Here is a 17,795-nt window from a genome sequence, read left to right as displayed (position 1 = left end):
TATATAATTTTATGACTCCATAATCGGCTTTGAAGTACTGCATGCCAACCGGTTGCCGAAAACTTCGAAGACCCATAACTCTTAAACTAGTCATTATATTACAAAAATATTTGGTACACGTATCAATAATATGTATAGGTAGAACATACTCAAATATTACTGAAATCGGAAACATCGACTTTTTTTACCTGTCCGCTTCGCGTGGAATGCTCCATAGGTAACATTGCGTACAATTGATTTTAAAGAAGAAGCATGTTGTATGCAGGACGCCTGTTAGGATATCTGGGTCCTAAGTCCTAACACGTCCTCTTGTCCCTGGTTTTTTTCTTTTTCTTTTTGAGTGTCCTAACTCGACCTCTTACCCTTAAGACGAGGTTCAGCTTTCCTAAGCTGTTATCCTGCTAAGACGAGATCCAGCTAGTGATATCGGGCACGGCAGTGGATTTTTAAGCGTGTCGACTTGTCGCCCAGGACGCTTGCTGGTGTATCTGTGTCCGAACACGTCCTTTTGCCCCTAAGACGAGCTATACTAACCTGTTAGCCTGCTTCCAGGACGAGATCCAGCTGGTGGTGTCGGGCACAACAGTGGATTTTTGCGATTGTTCTTGAAATCCGACTAGTAGTGTCATTAATGTCAGAATTTCTGCGACATCTGTTAGGAAACCTGAGACTCATCCCAGGACGTCTGGTGGAAAATATCTATCTTTACACGTCCCATTGTCTTCCAGGATCTTATCCAGCTAGTAATATCGGGCACGACAAAAGTTTCTAGAACATCTTAAGTCTTTAACACGTCCCCTTCCCTCCAGGACGAGATCCAGCTAGTGACATTGGGAACTGAGGTGGATTTCTGGGCCATCTACTGTGTTATCTAAATTATCTTTATTTGTATAGAATAATTAAATTAGTATATAAAAATCGTCAATTGCTCTTAAGGAGCCTATACATGTCTCATCTCGTTAGTGTCTTAACTCGTCCTCTTGCCCTTAAGACGAGGTCCAGCTGTCCTAAGCTGTCATCCTGCCTCCAGGACGAGATCCAGCTGGTGGTGTCGGGCACGGCGGTGCGGCTGGCGGACGCGCGCGAGCCCGAGCGGCGGCTGGGCACCGGCGACGCTGATGACGACATCTTCGGACGAATTGATTACAGCTCGGCGAAACTTGAACCATGTCCATGTTAGGGCGTCTGATCTATCTAGCATACCTTCTTGTCCCCCAGGATGAAATCCAGCTAACAGAATCGGGCACAGCAGTTGATTTTTGGGTTTATTTTTGAGGTCCGACTAGTAGTGCCAGGAATGACGGTGTATCTTTCCGATATTTGGTGAAAAATCTCATCTTCTCTTCCAGGACGTCTGGTGGGAAATCTTTATCCTGTCTTCTGACGCGGATGACGACGTCTTTGAAGGAATTATTTATTTATTTATTTGTAATAGGTATACAAACAGTTTACAGTCTGGGCTTCATCGTAAAGAATTAATTAGAATCCTGCGAAAACTGATCCTTCTTGCCTTCAGGATAAGAACCAGCTAGTGATATTGGGAACGGAGGTGGATTTTTGTGCCATCTACTAGGAAATCTGTCTTATAAGCATCTTGATTTGTCTCCCAGAACGCCTGCTAAAAGATCTGTGTCCTAACTCGTCTATAGTCTGGTCCGGGAGCACGTAGAATTTTGTCCAATGACCCCAAGCTACCCATCCTTATCACTCGCGCGTAATTATATTGCTGTCGCGACTGTGCGACGGGCGCCCGCACTGAGTGTGCGAGCGCGATAGCAATATAATTACGCGCGAGCGATAAGGATGGGTAGCTTGGGGTCATTGGACAAAATTCTACGTGCTCACAGACCAGACTATAGTAGTACCAAGCACAGCGGCGAATTTTTGGGACATCTAAGTCGTAATACAGTTATCTGTCTTCCTAAACCTGATCCAGTTATCCTAATAAGCCTCCTGCCTCCAGGACGAGATCCAGCTAGTAGTATCGGGCACAGCAGTGGATTTTTGGGACTATTCTTGAGATCCGACTATAGTCTGGTTCGGGAGCACGTAGAATTTTGTCCAATAAGACGAGGTCCAGCTGTCCTAAGCTGTCATCCTGTCCCCCAGGACGAGATCCAGCTGGTGGTGTCGGGCACGGCGGTGCGGCTGGCGGACGCGCGCGAGCCCGAGCGGCGGCTGGGCACCGGCGACGCTGACGACGACATCTTCGCGCTGGACGAGGAGCAGCTGGCTAGAGCGCCGGTCGAGCCGGTGGATGAGAAGATGGCTAATGGACAGGTATAGACACCAGGGATGTAATGGATATCCGTAACCATAACCGAAACTTTCGGATATCCGAAATAAAAAAATATCCGTAACCGTAACCGAAACCGGTATAATATTATTCCTATATCCGTAACCGTATCCATAACCGAAACTACATATCCATAACATCCCTAATAGACACCACATAATCATTGTTTTAAAGGTCAAATGTCGCTCTGAAGGATTTCCACAATGACCAATCCTGCCTTCTCGGCATATGGTTGCTTCCAGCGATCTTCACTAAACCATCAGTCCACCGAGTGACACCACCAACATCGCCAGGTCATTTACGTCCGTATTAACTATCCGTCCGTATTACTATGAGGTCTCACAGTGCGCGTGGATGCACAGGGTGATACACGTACCTATCACAGAGCTCTGTTCAACGCTGTGCGTTCGATTTGCTGCTTCACTTAAGCAAGTATCGTTTGTGGATACGGGCGACTCCACTAAGAGCACAACCCTCTCTAATTTACTAAAGGATTTCGTCTACACTCCCCACGCTGGCCAGACAGGCCGGGAGGGTGATTTCGTGACGTCAAACGTCAGTAAGATTTCAGATTTGTATGCTCTGTCACGTCTGTCACGTCACGTTATTATGTATCCCGTGCCGCTCCTATCCCTCGCTAGACCTATATATACCTACGGAATTTTAATTAAACCTTTTGATAGCCTTTTTTACTGTATAAGTAATTAATCAGAATACAATTCTTCCCCAACAGACGCCCACCACAGTATCTCTGACGTCAGTGTGCACCATAAGTGGCGCGCGCGCCGTTAGACGCGTGTGTGCGTTGCGACTACTCTTCGTAAGAGAAACCACTACTGTGCGGGAGCTGGGAGGACTTAGCGGATTCCTACACACGTTTACTTGTGAGGTAAGCGATGTCATTTGTTATTTATCCATAGAATTCAATAGAATAGAAAACAGTTTATTTGGTAAAATATGTCACGACCACTAGGCCTAAGATGCGCGCCGTGATAACTTTTATCGACGTCAAAATGTATGGGCAAAATCGATAAAATCGCGTGATAACCGGTTATTGCAGTGCGCATCTTAGAATTTTTATCACGGGACCTTTGTGCCTGCTGTTTTTGCATTTTTACCTCAGAATACAAAAGCAAAAGAGAAAGCCTTTTCTGTCAAAGCTATACTGATGCCAGGTTAGGGTTATTCTAACGAAAAGACAAATTAACACTCATAAGTTTTTTTTTTATCCACAACGAGGAAGCTCTTGGCCTGTATCTCACCTGATAGTAAGTGACGATCAGGCCGAAGGTGGAAGCAAGCTTCACCCAGAATCCTCAACCACGGAGGAACTGGCTATCTTACCTCTAACTGCCCGAACACAACAATGCTGTTAACATTGTTGTTATGGCGACAGACTTATTTCCGACTGGGAATCGAACCCACTCATACCACTAGACCAGAGAGGCAGTTATTAGAATAGAAAACAGTTTATTTGGTAAAATATGTCACGACCACGACACCATTTTTTATCACGGGACCTTTGTGACACTGGGCTTTGCTGTTTTTGTATTTTTACCTCAGAATACAAAAACAAAAGAGAAAGCCTTTTCTGTTAAGGTTATTTTAACGAAAATATAACTAAAATAAAGTTGTTTCTGAATAACCACTCCAAATGTCAAAAAACCCTAATATCTCGGCACATTCAGCTACTCGCACAAGGGTCAGTATCTTGACAAATCATTTTTAAATTCATCATTTCAGCCATAGGACGTCCACTGCTGAACATAGTCCTCCCCCAATGCTTTCCATGTTACCCGGTTGGTAGCGGCCTGCGTCCAGCGCTTTCCTGCTACCTTTATGATGTAGACCTTGTTTTTTCAATTGCGATTGCGAAAAAGCGAGATAGGCAGATGTGGCATGAGGCCCCCAAAGGTTATAATCGACAAACTAACACTCTTAAGTTATCTTTATTAAGTTGATTTTCTTTTCGTGATTTGTTATAAAGTTATTTTAGACAACTAACGCACACCTACGTCGTGTCACACTTTTGTTCTGTCTGCAGTACACTTAACCCTTAATAAATGACTGCAGGTGCTAGCCATAGCGCGAGCCTACACGGCGGCGCTGGGCGGGAACGCGCTCACCTCGTTCTACATCACGCAGCTCATGCTGCAAGACAACGCGCACAAAAACCAGGTAAATTATGTAAGAATAAGATAAGAATTAGAAAAAAATTATTTGACACAAAAAGAAACTAAACAGAACAAAGGGACTTAAAACTATACACGCATATTTTTGTGCCAAAAAGGCGCCCTCAGCATTAATCGAGCCACGCGTGCCCCGACGCTGGTTTTTAGCGGGTGCCTTTATGTACTGTCGCCAACAGTATTAACTGCCCATTGAAAGTCATGTCATCTCGTTCTATCGAAAAGAATCGCCATTTGATTAGAGCAGTCTTTCCCAAAGTGGGTGATAACGCCCCCTTGTGGGCGCTGCAGGATTAAAGGGGGGCGGTAAGAGACCCCGGAAAAAAATCGGGGCATTGTGTAGAGGCTTGGGAGGCGATTTATAATATCATCTACTAGGAGGACTCTTAGACACCGACTGAGCACTCGACTCTTAACTACAAAAATGGGGGCGCTAAAAAAATTGATTCTCAAAGTGGGCAGTTAGACAAAATAAGTTTGGGAACCGCTGGATTAGAGCGAGAGCAAAAACGGAAATAGATAGTTAACAGTGTGGGCGTGTGTACATAATTCTGCTTGAAAAGCTCTAGAAAGAAAACAATATTTTAATTATCACACTGAAGTTGGAAGTGGCCTATCATAGTCGGTGTTTCCAACAAAGAGATGTGTTTGAATACCAATAAAAAAAAATCGAAACCGAAACTGAGCGGCCTATATCCAGCGCCTTCCTGCTACCTTTATCAGGTCGTCGGTTCACCTTGTGGGTGGACGTCCCACGCTACGTTTTCCGGTACGTGGCCTCCACTCCAGAACCTTGCAGCCCCATCAACCATCAGTTCTGCGTACGTGCTTTGCCCATTGTCACTTCAGCTTGCCAACCGAGCTATGTGGAAGTCATTGGGGGAGGCCTATGTTCAGCAGTGGACGTCCTGTGGCTGAAATGGTGATGATATGATGAATCTGAGCGGATAAGCAACGTTGAAACAACGAACTCTGATTGGTTATTCAAACACATTGCTCATCCTCTACGCTTTGGTGAAAACCTTTAGTTCGTTTCGGGTTCCACACAGATATCAAAACTCTCTACCTTCACTGATTGGGTTTTATTGAAGGCCAAATTGTAAATCTATGCAGGACTTTCAGTGGTAATCTACCTGGCTAAGATATTAATTTTTCTCTCGGAATATAATAATATGCAAATAATAACTTAATTTATTCCACAGGGTCAATGTCTTCTATCAGTGGGAGGCGACGTGGTGCATATTACGTACTAGGCATAGCGAAATATGACATATCTGTAATGATGTAACCAGCTGTACGCAAGCCAAAACGCGCCTGAGCATTTAAAGTGCAATGAAAATTGCACTTTATGCCGACATCTTTAGGACCGTATTTGCTTGAGGCAAGTAGCATTAGATACGCGCAATCTAAGGTGTGATATCCAACCAATTGCTATCATAAGTCGTAAAAAGAGACTGTTTAAACTGTGTAAGAAAACAAATCGTCTGAAATGTCCGCTTTTTCATATATTTTTTTTTTATGTGATAGGAGGCAAACGAGCAAACGGATCACCTGATGGTAAGTGATTACCGTCGCCCATAGACACCCGCAGACCTATTTTAATATTTAAAGTTTTCATATTTGGTGTATTAAATATCTTGGCCTGTTTAGCCAATAAAGTACTTTAAAAAGAAATCGTATAAACATCATAAGATTTCTGGTCAAATCCAAAAGATATATTTATGTTATAATGTTGTTCCAAAATTATTAGAAAATGATTGTTGTATATTTTTAAAGATTTTGTTTTATGTAATCATTGAGTCAGAGACAAACTTGATGGCATATCAAGCTGAACATTAAGGCCGAGTTGCACCATCTTACTTTAACTTTAACAAACGTCAAAAATCTGTCAAACCATACAAAAAACACTGGTTAGTGTTGTAGTCACCGTTGAAGTCAATAGGTGCAACTCAGCCTAATTCTTATGTACTTATAATTAGGTGTTATTTTGCAACGAAAATGATCACCTGGTGTGCTGACGTATATGCTACGAACTTCAAAGAGTCATTATTAAAAATAGTTACTAACCAAACCATGACAAATTGGCAACTTACGATTTTATTTATCAATTATGTTTTTATCAAAATTTATTAAAAATAAGTTTTACGTATGCTCTCCAAAAGTTAAAGTTTGTGTTCATTTCTTGCCATAAATGTTATGTGAGTCTGTTAATATATTTCTATACTATCGTGTGATTATTTCTATATTAAACCCACACGTACATAATTATACAATTTAATTTTAACAGGAAAAATAAGATTTTTAGAATACATTTTTTTATAACTAGTGTCCGAAGAAATAGTCTTACTATGCCTATAATATTTTAATGAAACTGGTACTAAATAGCATAAGTTTAATATGTCTTGCCTTTCTTTATGATTAATTCAAGATTTTTTAAAGACATTCATTTTTAGACCACTCCTTTTATATGAATAAATAAAAATATACCCATCTGTCTACAACTGATAAATTTTGAAACTGTATTTTAACTGTTTTTGTGTTGTTCCTTAATGACTACATAATTATTTCATACCAAAATACTTTGATATTGATATAAGTATACATTTTTACTATGGCAAAATTAAAGAAAACTGTAAATAAATATTGATTACATATTTTCTAATCGCTTAAAATTTACATGTAAAGTAGNTAATTTTCAAATTAGTTTGAGATGCGACTCTTAACGCTAAAAATTTAATAACTAAGAAAAACTTTATTTGACACAAAAAGAAAATAAACAGAACAAAGGGAAACTATACACGCATATTTTTGTGCCAAAAAAGCGTCGCACGCGTTCCCCGACGCTGGTTTTCAGCGGGTGCCTCTATGTACATAATTCTGCTTGAAAAGCTCTAGAAAGAATACAATATTTTAATTATCACACTGAAGTTGGAAGTGGCCTATCATAGGCGGCGTTTCCAAAAAAGAGATGTGTTTGAATAACCAATAAAAAAATTCCAAACCGAAACTGAGCGGCCTGCATCCAGCGCCTTCCTGCTACCTTTATCAGGTCGTCGGTTCACCTTGTGGGTGGACGTCCCTCGCTACGTTTTCAGGTACGTGGCCTCCACTCCAGAACCTTGCAGCCCCATCAACCATCAGTTCTGCGTACGTGCTTTGCCCATTGTCACTTCAGCTTGCCAACCGAGCTATGTGGAAGTCATTGGGGGAGGCCTATGTTCAGCAGTGGACGTCCTGTGGCTGAAATGATGATGATGATGAAACTGAGCGGATAAGGGACGTTGAAATAACGAACTCTGATTGGTTATTCAAACATGTTGCTTCTCCTCTACGCTTTGGTGAAAACCTTTAGTTCGTTTCGGGTTCCACACAGCTATCCCCCAAAACTCTACCTTCACTGATTGGGTTTTATTGGAGGCCAAATTGTGTCTCTAATCTATGCATGACATTCGGTAGCGATGAGTAGTGGGATTAGTCCTCCTAATCTGCCTGAAACATTGATATTTTAATCAATTTTTATCTCTCTCTCGGAATATAATAATATGCAAATAATAACTTAATTTATTCCACAGGGTCAATGTCTTCTATCAGTGGGAGGCGATGTGGTGCATATTACGTACTAGGCATAGCGAATTATGACATATCTAATGATGGCAACCGGCTGTACGCATGTCAAAATGCGCCTGAGCATTAAAAGTGCAATGAAAATTGCACTTTATGCCGACATCTTTAGGACCGTATTTGCTTGAGGCAAGTAGCATTAGATACGCGCAATCTAAGATGTGATATCCAACCCATTGCTATCATAAGTCATAAAGAGAGACTGTTTAAACTGTGTAAGAAAACAAATCGTCGAAATGTTCGCTTTTTCATATTTTAATACTTAAAGTTTTCATATTTGGTGTATTAAATATCTTGGCCTGATTAGCCAATGAAGTACTTTAAAAAGAAATCGTATAAACGTCATAAGATTTCTGGTCAAATCCAAAAGATATATTTATGTTATAATGTTGTTCCAAAATTATTAGAAAATGATTGTTGTATATTTGTAAGTTTTGTTTTATGTAATCATTGAGTCAGAGACAAACTTGATGGCATATCAAGCTGAACATTAAGGCCGAGTTGCACCATCTTACAAACGTCAAAAATCTGTCAAACTATACAAAAAACACTGGATAATGTTATAGTCACCGTTGAAGTCAATAGGTGCAACTCAGCCTAATTCTTATGTACTTATAATTAGGTGTTATTTTGCAACGAAAATGATCACCTGATGTGCTGACCTGTATGCTACAAACTTCAAAGAGTCATTATTAAAAGTAGTTACTAACCAAACCATGACAAATTGGCAACTTACGATTTTATTTATCAATTATATTTTTATCACAATTTATTAAAAATAAGTTTTACGTATGCTCTCCAAAAGTTAAAGTTTGTGTTCATTTCTTGCCATAAATGTTATGTGAGTCTGTTAATATATTTCTATACTATCGTGTGATTATTTCTATATTAAACCCACAGGTACATAATTATACAGATTTTTCACCGGAAATATAAGATTTTTAGATTACATTTTTTTTATAAGTAGTGTCCGAAGAAATAATCTTACTATGCCTATAATATTTTAATGAAACTGGTACTAAATAGCATAAGTCTTGCCTTTCTTTGTGATTAATTCACGTTTTTTTAAAGACATTAATTTGTAGACCACTCCTTTTGTATTAATAAATAACCTATCTATCTAAAACTGATAAATTTTGAAACTGTATTTTAACTGTTTTTGTGTTGTTCCTTAGCGACTAAATAATAATTTAAAACAAAATACTTTGATATTGATATAAGTATACATTTTTACTATGGCAAAACCCAAAATTAAAGAAAACTGTATATAAATTATTAATTACATATATTCTAATCGCTTAAAAATTTACATGTAGGTAAAGTAAAATTTTCAAAAAAGCTTGTATTTTGTATGGAACGTTGTATATTATTTTTACTGTCGTAGCTCAATGGTTAGTGTATATAATACGGTGCTATGTCTACATTATCAACTTGTATATACAATTTATTGATCTATCTTTCTGATACCAATGCATGTCATTAGTTATGTATACTTCTGTTCTTTTTAATAGATTTTACAATTACAATAAATAAATACCGAGTTTCAAAATACAGTAAAGTAGGTCAATTAAAAGGCACACAAAATGTCAAGCTATAATTTGAAAATAACAATCGATATTCTACTAGAAGTATCCCAATGTATTGTGAAATATTTACCCTTACTCTAAGCTATATAATGAACATCTTGTGGTAGTTTGATGCAAACTTAGATTTATTAAAGCCTTATTATTATCTATGTCTGCAAAATAATAAATTTAGCAACTTTTTGATATTTATTTAAACAAACAGTCAATCTTTTCATTACAGCAAAATCAAGATTTAAGAACAAGAAAAGATTACATAGTGTTGTTGTAATCCTGTTTATATTATAAAAAATGTATTTATCGTGTTCTTACTGATTTTAGATAAAATACAGTGTGTTTGGGATAGGGCTAGAGATAATTTACGGCGATGTTGTGATGTCAATATTATCGTCAAAAATGCCCCCATATTATGTGGGCCCACCGGGGCTTAATTTTTTATGTGACTACATAAAAATTGTTAGTATTATGTGCCCGTCTTACAAATAAATAATACATTGCATTTGTAAGCCAATAATATGTGTCATTAAATAGACACAAGAATGAAAAATAATGACCATAAAACTTTAAAAAAATGAATTTTAGTTTTTGTCAAAAAAATCAGTTTTGACGGGCACGTTTTTGGGGGTACTTTTGTCGATAAACTTGACATAAAAACATCGCCTTAAATTATCGCTAGCCCTATCCCAAACACACTGTATGTGTACCTATGCGAAATGACAAAATTATATCTCTCTTTATTCTATAACAAAAAATTAACTGTTAGCGCAATTTGTATGTTTTTATGGTATTTTCGATGACAAGTGTGTTATAGAATGAAAATATACTGTGAGAAACTTTTATTGCATTTCATTTTAAACTCCCGAAGCAGCGAAGAGTATATTAGATGTATTTTGTCTGTAGTATTTTATTTTTAATCCCAAAAGACGAACCGATTTCGATCTAGTTTTTTGTTTTCAAGATCGAGGAAAACGTGAGATTCGACGTAACGACCAAAATAGCAGTAAATAAAGCTAGAAAATGACTGCTATATTGCTCATACCCTAAACTAATTAAAGTATGTATGGGTACATTCCTGTTTAATATTTAAATAATTCATTTCAGTCAAATCACAGAATACATAATAGTAGTGGTCAAATGTGGTCCGCCATTATTTTTAAACTTTAGCGCCTAATTGCTAATTTATTTTCGTCGGTAGACATGAGTTTTTTCTTGTCTTCAACATTATTAATATTTTGCAGGTAGACTCGAAAAAGTGGCCAAGTCAGACGGTCTCGGGAACAACGTTTACGCAACATTGTTCCATAATTGAATTACAACTGTTTTGTGCCGTTTCCGAAGATCTTCCGCGAGTGTACTTGGTGGACTAAACAGTGTTTTGTTTCGTGTGTGTAAAATTGTACAATTCACTTGTTCGATACAAGATGTGATTTGAGTATCAGTGCTGGATGTCGGCGTTCGAGAAAACCACTGGATCTTCTAACCAAAGACCTCGGTGCACCATTTTCCGTGAGTTATGAATCCTTTACTTTCTTATTTCTATTTTTCTATGTGTCTATTTGACTGCACGTCTACATTATTGTTTGCAATAACTAGGTAAATACTTAGGTCTTAGACCCGTTTTCTACCAAATTCTATAGGAAAATTTGACGGCCTGACATCTCCGCTCCGCTCCGCCTTAGTGGAAACCAAACTTTAGGCATTTAATTTTCGTTGATAATATCAATATAATTACTTTTCTTTCAAATGTACGGTGTTTTTCAATAACTTTATTTTATTTTGGAAGGGAGTCAAGGAAATGAAATAAAACACGTCGCCTTGTCATAAATATGGAATTTATTTAAAACATTTTAATATTCTTACACTTACCAAATGAAATGCCACAAAAATATTGACAACAAGATCGATAATTACACCTTAAACTATTAATACTTTTAGCAGTAAGTACATCGTAACCTAGCCTTATAAATTTGGGGAGAGAGGTTCAGATTGTCGCTCGGATACCTATATAATAAAACTAGTATGGCGAAACATAATTTGTCCGTCTGTCCGTGGATATGACGGCTAAATTACCCTTCTTAGATAAATCTACGTTAATGTTTTGGACGAAAGGGTGGTTATTGGTTATGCAGTTAGTTCAAGCCTCGTCGCTGCGGGGTGCGGGGTGAGACGCCGCCACACGTCAGCGCCGGCGCCCAAAGCGCAGGAAAGAGTGCACGACATCTTGCCGTTTCATTCCGGTGTCGAGGAGCTGAGGGTAGTCGCGTACTAGAGCTGAAACAAAAGCTTTCGGTTAATTTTAATTGTAGACGCACTATCAGGATTCAGGATCTTAGAAAACATTTGGTGCCTTGTTACGACTTAAACATGGGTCCAGTCTAGTGTTTAGAGGCCTTCCGTACGCCGACCTTGGGCCAAACATAGTGATACCGACTTAATTTTTAACACCTGTAATATGTTATTTACCTATGTTCCACAAATAAACGAATTTGATTTGAAAAAAAAAATTTGAATTTGATTTGTAATAAGTTAGGTTCATTTTTTTAACGCAGTGTAAGACGTCCACCCACTAGGTGAACCGTCGACCTGATAAAGGTAGCAGGAAGGCGCTGGATGCAGGCCGCTACCAACCGTCCTATGTGGAAGTCATTGGGGGAGGCCTATGTTCAGCAGTGGACGTCCTGTGGCTGAAATGATGATGATGATGATTTTTTTAACGGCCCCCGTCCTGCTGGATGGCTCGTAAGGCCATCCGTGTAGGCGGGCAATCGCCGGGAGGGACTTTGGTACTGAAGGCTTTATCCGTAATCCCACAGTTCCTTCACACTTAAGGCAAATGAGGGTAATAATAGGTGATGTCTGTCTGACTCTGTCCATCTGCTTCAATTGTGTAACCTAAATATTCATTCGCAAAATCATAGGAAAACATGAGAGCCCATATCTAAACTGAATCATCAACCTGCAATCACGTTATCCCAATGATCCGGAATCATGTTGCGACCTAATTTTGATGATTCGGTTAACGAAATGCAGCTGCTGCGGCGTCAACGAATTTGCATACTATAGTCATATTCAGTAGAGTCTTCAAGCCAACTGTTTCATAACTTTAGGATATTTATTTATTTGAAAAAATGTTTGATGTCACTATAAAAACTTCAAGATTTAATAAACTTTAAAAGTGTTGAAGTTATGGAGTTGTGTATTATGTGCTGTAAAGTCACTAATTTAATTTTGTTCGTCGAGACGTTGGCATAAAACTAGCAATTTTAAAGTGCTATGCAGCTCTTAACTTTTGACCTACATTATGGTTTAATTAAACATAAGCAAGCTCCTTTCTAACATAAAAGTAATTTGGTTCGAGTATTGACCGAAGCTTCTGTTTTTACCTTCATTTGTGGTACCCCGGTGATAAATGATTCGCGAAGGACGCATGAATGCGAGTGATGATTGAAGTTAGGAAATGTAAAACATGGCCTAAGTTTCGACTTTCGACTTAAAAGTGGAATTTATAAAATTCAGTCCATGTGAACAAGTATTGTGTATATTTAGGATTTCCAGAATGTTCGCCTCGGCGCAGAACTCCAAGAAAGTGTTCAGAGCCTGACAGTAGCGCACGGCCCTCGGATTACAGCGCTGGTATCGAACGGAGGGGCTTAGATAGAGGAATTGCCTACCTTGCTATCATTGAAGAGTAGCTTCATTGGTATTCAGGAACCTGTTCGCCTGCTACCTCGGCGTATAGCTCCAAGAAAGTATTGAGAGCCTGGCAGAAGCGCGCGGCTCTTGGGTCATTCTCCGCAGCGCCGGCGCACAGCGGCGCAGACACCGAGGATAGAGGGGCTTGGATACGTTAAATGAGGAGTTGCCTCCCTTTTGCTTTCACTGAAGAGTAGCTTACCTTGGTATTCAGGAACCTGGTCGCCTGCTGCTTTAGCGTACAGCTCCAGGAAAGTATTAGAGCCTGACAGAAGCGCGCGGCCCTAGGGTCGTCCTCCAGTGGCGCCGACGCGAGCATCGAACGTAGATACTTAGATACTAGATGAGGAGTTGCCTACGTCACTAGCACAGATAGAGGTGTAGCCTCAGATCTCTTTCTATGATCTGAGGGTGTAGCCTAAGGAGTCTACCTTGATACTCAGGAACCTGTTCGCCCGCTGCTTCGGCATACAGCTCCAAGAAAGTGTTGAGAGCCTNTACATAGTGTTGTTGTAATTCTGTTTCTATTATAAAAAATGTATTTATCGTGTTCTTACTGATTTTAGATAAAATACAGTGTGTTTGGGAATAGGGCTAGCGATAATTTAAGGCGATGTTGTGATGTCAATTTTATCGACAAAAATGCCCCCATATGTGGGCCCACCCTCTCCTCTTGGACTGAGGGGGGGGGGGGGGCTTAATTTTTTATTTGAATACATAAAAATTGATTGTATTTCTTATGTGCCCGTCTTACAGGTAAATAATAAATTGCATTTGTAAGCCAATAATATGTGTCATTAAACAGACACAAGAATGAAAAATAATGACCATAAAACTTAAAAAAAAATGAATTTTAGTTTTTGTCAAAAAAATCAGTTTTGACGGGGACGTTTTTGGGGGCATTTTTGTCAATAAAATTGACATTAAAACATCGCCTTGAATTATCGCTAGCCCTATCCCAAACACACTGTATGTGTATGCGAAATGACAAAATTATATCTCTCTTTATTCTCTAACTCAAAAAGTAACTGTTAGCGCAATTTGTATGTTTTTATGGTATTTTCGATGTATACAAGTGTGTTATAGAATGAAAATATACTGTGAGCAACTTTTATTGCATTTCATTTTAAACTCCCGAAGATATTAGATGTATTTTGTCTGTAGTATTTTATTTTTAATCCCAAAATATGAACCGATTTCGATCTAGTTTTTTGTTTTAGAGATCAAGAAAAACGTGAGATCCGACGTAACGACCAAAATAGCAGTAAATAAATATAAAAAATGACTGCTATATTGCTAATACCCTAACAAAATAAATAAAGTACCTACGTAGAGTACATTCCTGTTTAATATTTAAATAATTCATCGTCAAAAATGTAGTCCACCATTATTTTTAAACTTTCGCGCCTAATCTTTTCGTCGGTAGACAGAAAAAGTGTTTTTAATATTATTAATATTTTGAAGGTACACACGAAAAAGTGGACAAGTCAGTCCTGTCTCGAGAATATTTAAATGCATACCGTGCAATATTCCATTATTTGGATTGAATTACGACTGTTTTGTGCCGTTTCCGAAGATCTTCCGCGAGTGTATTTGCTGGATTAGACCAGACAGTGCAGTTTCGTGTGTGTAAAATTGTGCAATTCACTTGTTCGATACATTAAGATTTGTGATTTGAGTATCAGTGCTGGATGTCGGCGTTCGAGAAAACCACTGGATCTTCCTAACCAAAGACCTCGGTGCACCATTTTCCGTGAGTTATGAATCCTTTACTTTCTTATTTCTATTTTTCTATGTGTATATTTGACTGCACGTCTACATTATTGTTTGCAATAACTAGGTAAATACTTAGGTCTTAGACCCGTTTTCTACCAAATTCTATAGGAAAATTTGACGGCCTGACATCTCCGCTCCGCTCCGCCTTAGTGGAAACCAAACTTTAGGCATTTAATTTTCGTTGATAATATCAATATAATTACTTTTCTTTCAAATGTACGGTGTTTTTCAAGAACTTTATTTTATTTTGGAAGGGAGTCAAGGATTGAAATAAAACACTTCGCCTTGTCATAAATATGGAATTTATTTAAAACATTTTAATATTCTTACACTTACCAAATGAAATGCCACAAAAATATTGACAACAAGATCGATAATTACACCTTAAACTATTAATACTTTTAGCAGTAAGTACATCGTAACCTAGCCTTATAAATTTGGGGAGAGAGGTTCAGATTGTCGCTCGGATACCTATAGAATAAAACTAGTATGGCGAAACATAATTTGTCCGTCTGTCCGTGGATATGACGGTTAAATTACCCTTCTTAGATAAATCTACGTTAATGTTTTGGACGAAAGGGTGGTTATTGGTTATGCAGTTAGTTCAAGCCTCGTCGCTGAGGGGTGCGGGGTGAGACGCCGCCACACGTCAGCGCCGGCGCCCAAAGCGCAGGAAAGAGTGCACGACATCTTGCCGTTTCATTCCGGTGTCGAGGAGCTGAGGGTAGTCGCGTACTAGAGCTGGAACAAGAGGTTTCGGATAATTTGAATTGTAAGTACTTAGATTCAGGATCTTATAATACATTTGGCGCCTTGTTCCGACTTAAAGATGGGTCCAGTCTAGTGGTTAGAGGCCTGTGATAAGTTAGGTTAGGTTAGGATCAGGATCTTATAATACATTTGGCGCCTTGTTCCGACTTCAAGATGGGTCCAGTCTAGTGGTTAGAGGCCTGTTATAAGTTAGGTTCATTTTTTTAACGGCCCCCGTCCTGCTGGAGGGCTCGTAAGGCTATACGTGTAGGCGGGCAATCGCTGGAAGGGACTTTGGTAGTGAAGGCTTTGTCGGGAATCCCACAAGCCTTGATCACACGTACCGAGTAAACGGGCGAGACAGTAAAATGTTTACTTGGTCGAGACAGTTGGGTGAACGAGTCACATACTCGAGCGCTCGGCCGAGCACTCGGCGTAACGTTCATACACACCGTATACTCGGCCGAGAGCACTGTCTCGCCCGTTTGCTCGGTACGTGTGATCAAGACTTGTGTTCCTTCCCACTTAAGGCAAATGAGGGTAATAGGTGATGTCTGACTCTGTCTATCTGCGTCAATTGCGTAACCTAAATATTTATTCGCAAAATCGTAGGAAAACATGAGAGCCCATATCTAAACTGAATCATCAACCTGCAATCACGTTATCGCAATGATCCGGAATCATGTTGCGACCTAATTTTGTTGATACAGTTAACGAAATGCAGCTGTACCGTGTCGTCAAATTTGCATACTATAGTCATATTCAGTAGAGTCCACAAGGTAGGTAAATGTTTCATAACTTCAGGATATTTATTTATTTGAAATGTTTGATGTCACTATAAAAACTTCAAGATATTTTAATAAACTTTTAAAAGTGTTTAATTTAATTTAGTTCGTCGAGACGTTGGCATAAAACTAGCAATTTTAGAGTGCTATGCAGCTCTTAACTTTGACCTACATTATGGTTTAATTAAACATAAGGAAGCTCCTTACTAATATAAAAGTATTTCGGTTCAAATATTGAACGAAGCTTCTGTTTTTACCCTCACTTGTGGTATCCCCGGTGATAAATGACTCGCGAAGGACGCATGAATGCGAGTGATGATTGAAGTTAGGAAATGTAAAACATGGCCTAAGTTTCGACTTTCGACTTAAAAGTGGAATTTATAAAATTCAGTCCATGTGAACAAGTATCGTGTATATTTAGGATTTCCAGAATTAGCATTTGTAAGAGCAAAAACGGACTAAGTAGGGAATACTAAATCTAAAGGTTTTGACTACCACGGACATCAAACTGCGAACGACGCGAGACTACTCATCATGTGATGAGGAGTTGCCTACATTGGTAACACAGAATTGGATTTGCCTATCTGTAGCACAGGATGAGGTGTCGCCTACCATGCTAGCACAGCATGAGAACCTGCCTACCTTGGTATACAGGAACTTGTTCGCTTGCATCCTTGGCATACAGCTCTAGGAAAGTGTTGAGAGCCTGACAGAAGCGCGCGGCGCAGACACCCAGGATAGAGGGGCTTGGATACGTTAAATGGACAATTGCCTACCTTGCTATCACTGAAGAGTAGCTTAACTTGGTATTCCGGAACCTGTTCGCCCGCTGCTTCAGCGTACAGCTCCAAGAAAGTGTTGAGAGCCTGGCAGAAGCGCGCGGCCCTAGGGTCGTCTTCCGCAGCGCCGGCGCACAGCGGCGCAGACACCGAGGATAGAGGGGCTTGGATACGTCAAATGGGGAATTGCCTACCTTGCTATCACTGAAGAGTAGCTTACCTTGGTATTCAGGAACCTGTTCGCCCGCTGCTTCGGCGTACAGCTCCAAGAAAGTGTTGAGGGCCTGGCAGAAGCGCGCGGCCCTAGGGTCGCTTAGATACTG

The 17,795-nt window shown here is 39.4% G+C and overlaps 3 protein-coding genes across 6 annotated transcripts in view; 1 reads left to right on the top strand and 2 right to left on the bottom strand.

Moving 5' to 3' along the window:
- Positions 1 to 991: 991 nt before the first annotated feature.
- LOC114350295 (uncharacterized) lies at positions 992 to 10,526 on the top strand (the record flags this gene model as incomplete). The annotated part of the gene is made up of 5 exons (XM_028301027.1): positions 992 to 1,175; positions 1,937 to 2,280; positions 3,030 to 3,185; positions 4,370 to 4,474; positions 8,058 to 10,526. Coding segments are annotated over 5 exons (840 nt in total), but the record flags the coding sequence as incomplete, so codon positions are not given.
- Positions 10,527 to 11,504: 978 nt separating this feature from the next.
- Positions 11,505 to 13,701, bottom strand: LOC114350293 (myosuppressin-like). Its single transcript, XM_028301026.1, has 3 exons — positions 13,626 to 13,701; positions 13,388 to 13,526; positions 11,505 to 11,962 (listed from the first exon to the last, which is right to left on the bottom strand). Exons 1-3 carry the CDS (start codon positions 13,699 to 13,701, stop codon positions 11,869 to 11,871), a joined length of 309 nt encoding a protein of 102 aa, XP_028156827.1. The 3' UTR covers positions 11,505 to 11,868.
- Positions 13,702 to 15,443: 1,742 nt separating this feature from the next.
- The window catches only part of LOC114350297 (myosuppressin-like), a 28,017-nt gene continuing 25,665 nt past the window's right edge, over positions 15,444 to 17,795 (bottom strand). For all 4 annotated transcript variants that reach the window (XM_028301031.1, XM_028301032.1, XM_028301028.1 and 1 more), the window contains one exon: positions 15,444 to 15,899. In XM_028301031.1, the coding sequence (XP_028156832.1) occupies positions 15,808 to 15,899 (92 nt within the window). In that variant the 3' untranslated portion in view covers positions 15,444 to 15,807. The remainder of the gene's footprint in view (positions 15,900 to 17,795) is intronic.

This window comes from Ostrinia furnacalis, unplaced genomic scaffold, assembly GCF_004193835.3.
Source record: "Ostrinia furnacalis isolate ACB-3 unplaced genomic scaffold, ASM419383v2 OfSCF0860, whole genome shotgun sequence".
Classification (NCBI taxonomy): domain Eukaryota; kingdom Metazoa; phylum Arthropoda; class Insecta; order Lepidoptera; family Crambidae; genus Ostrinia; species Ostrinia furnacalis.
This window is presented reverse-complemented; position numbering and strand designations above follow the sequence as displayed.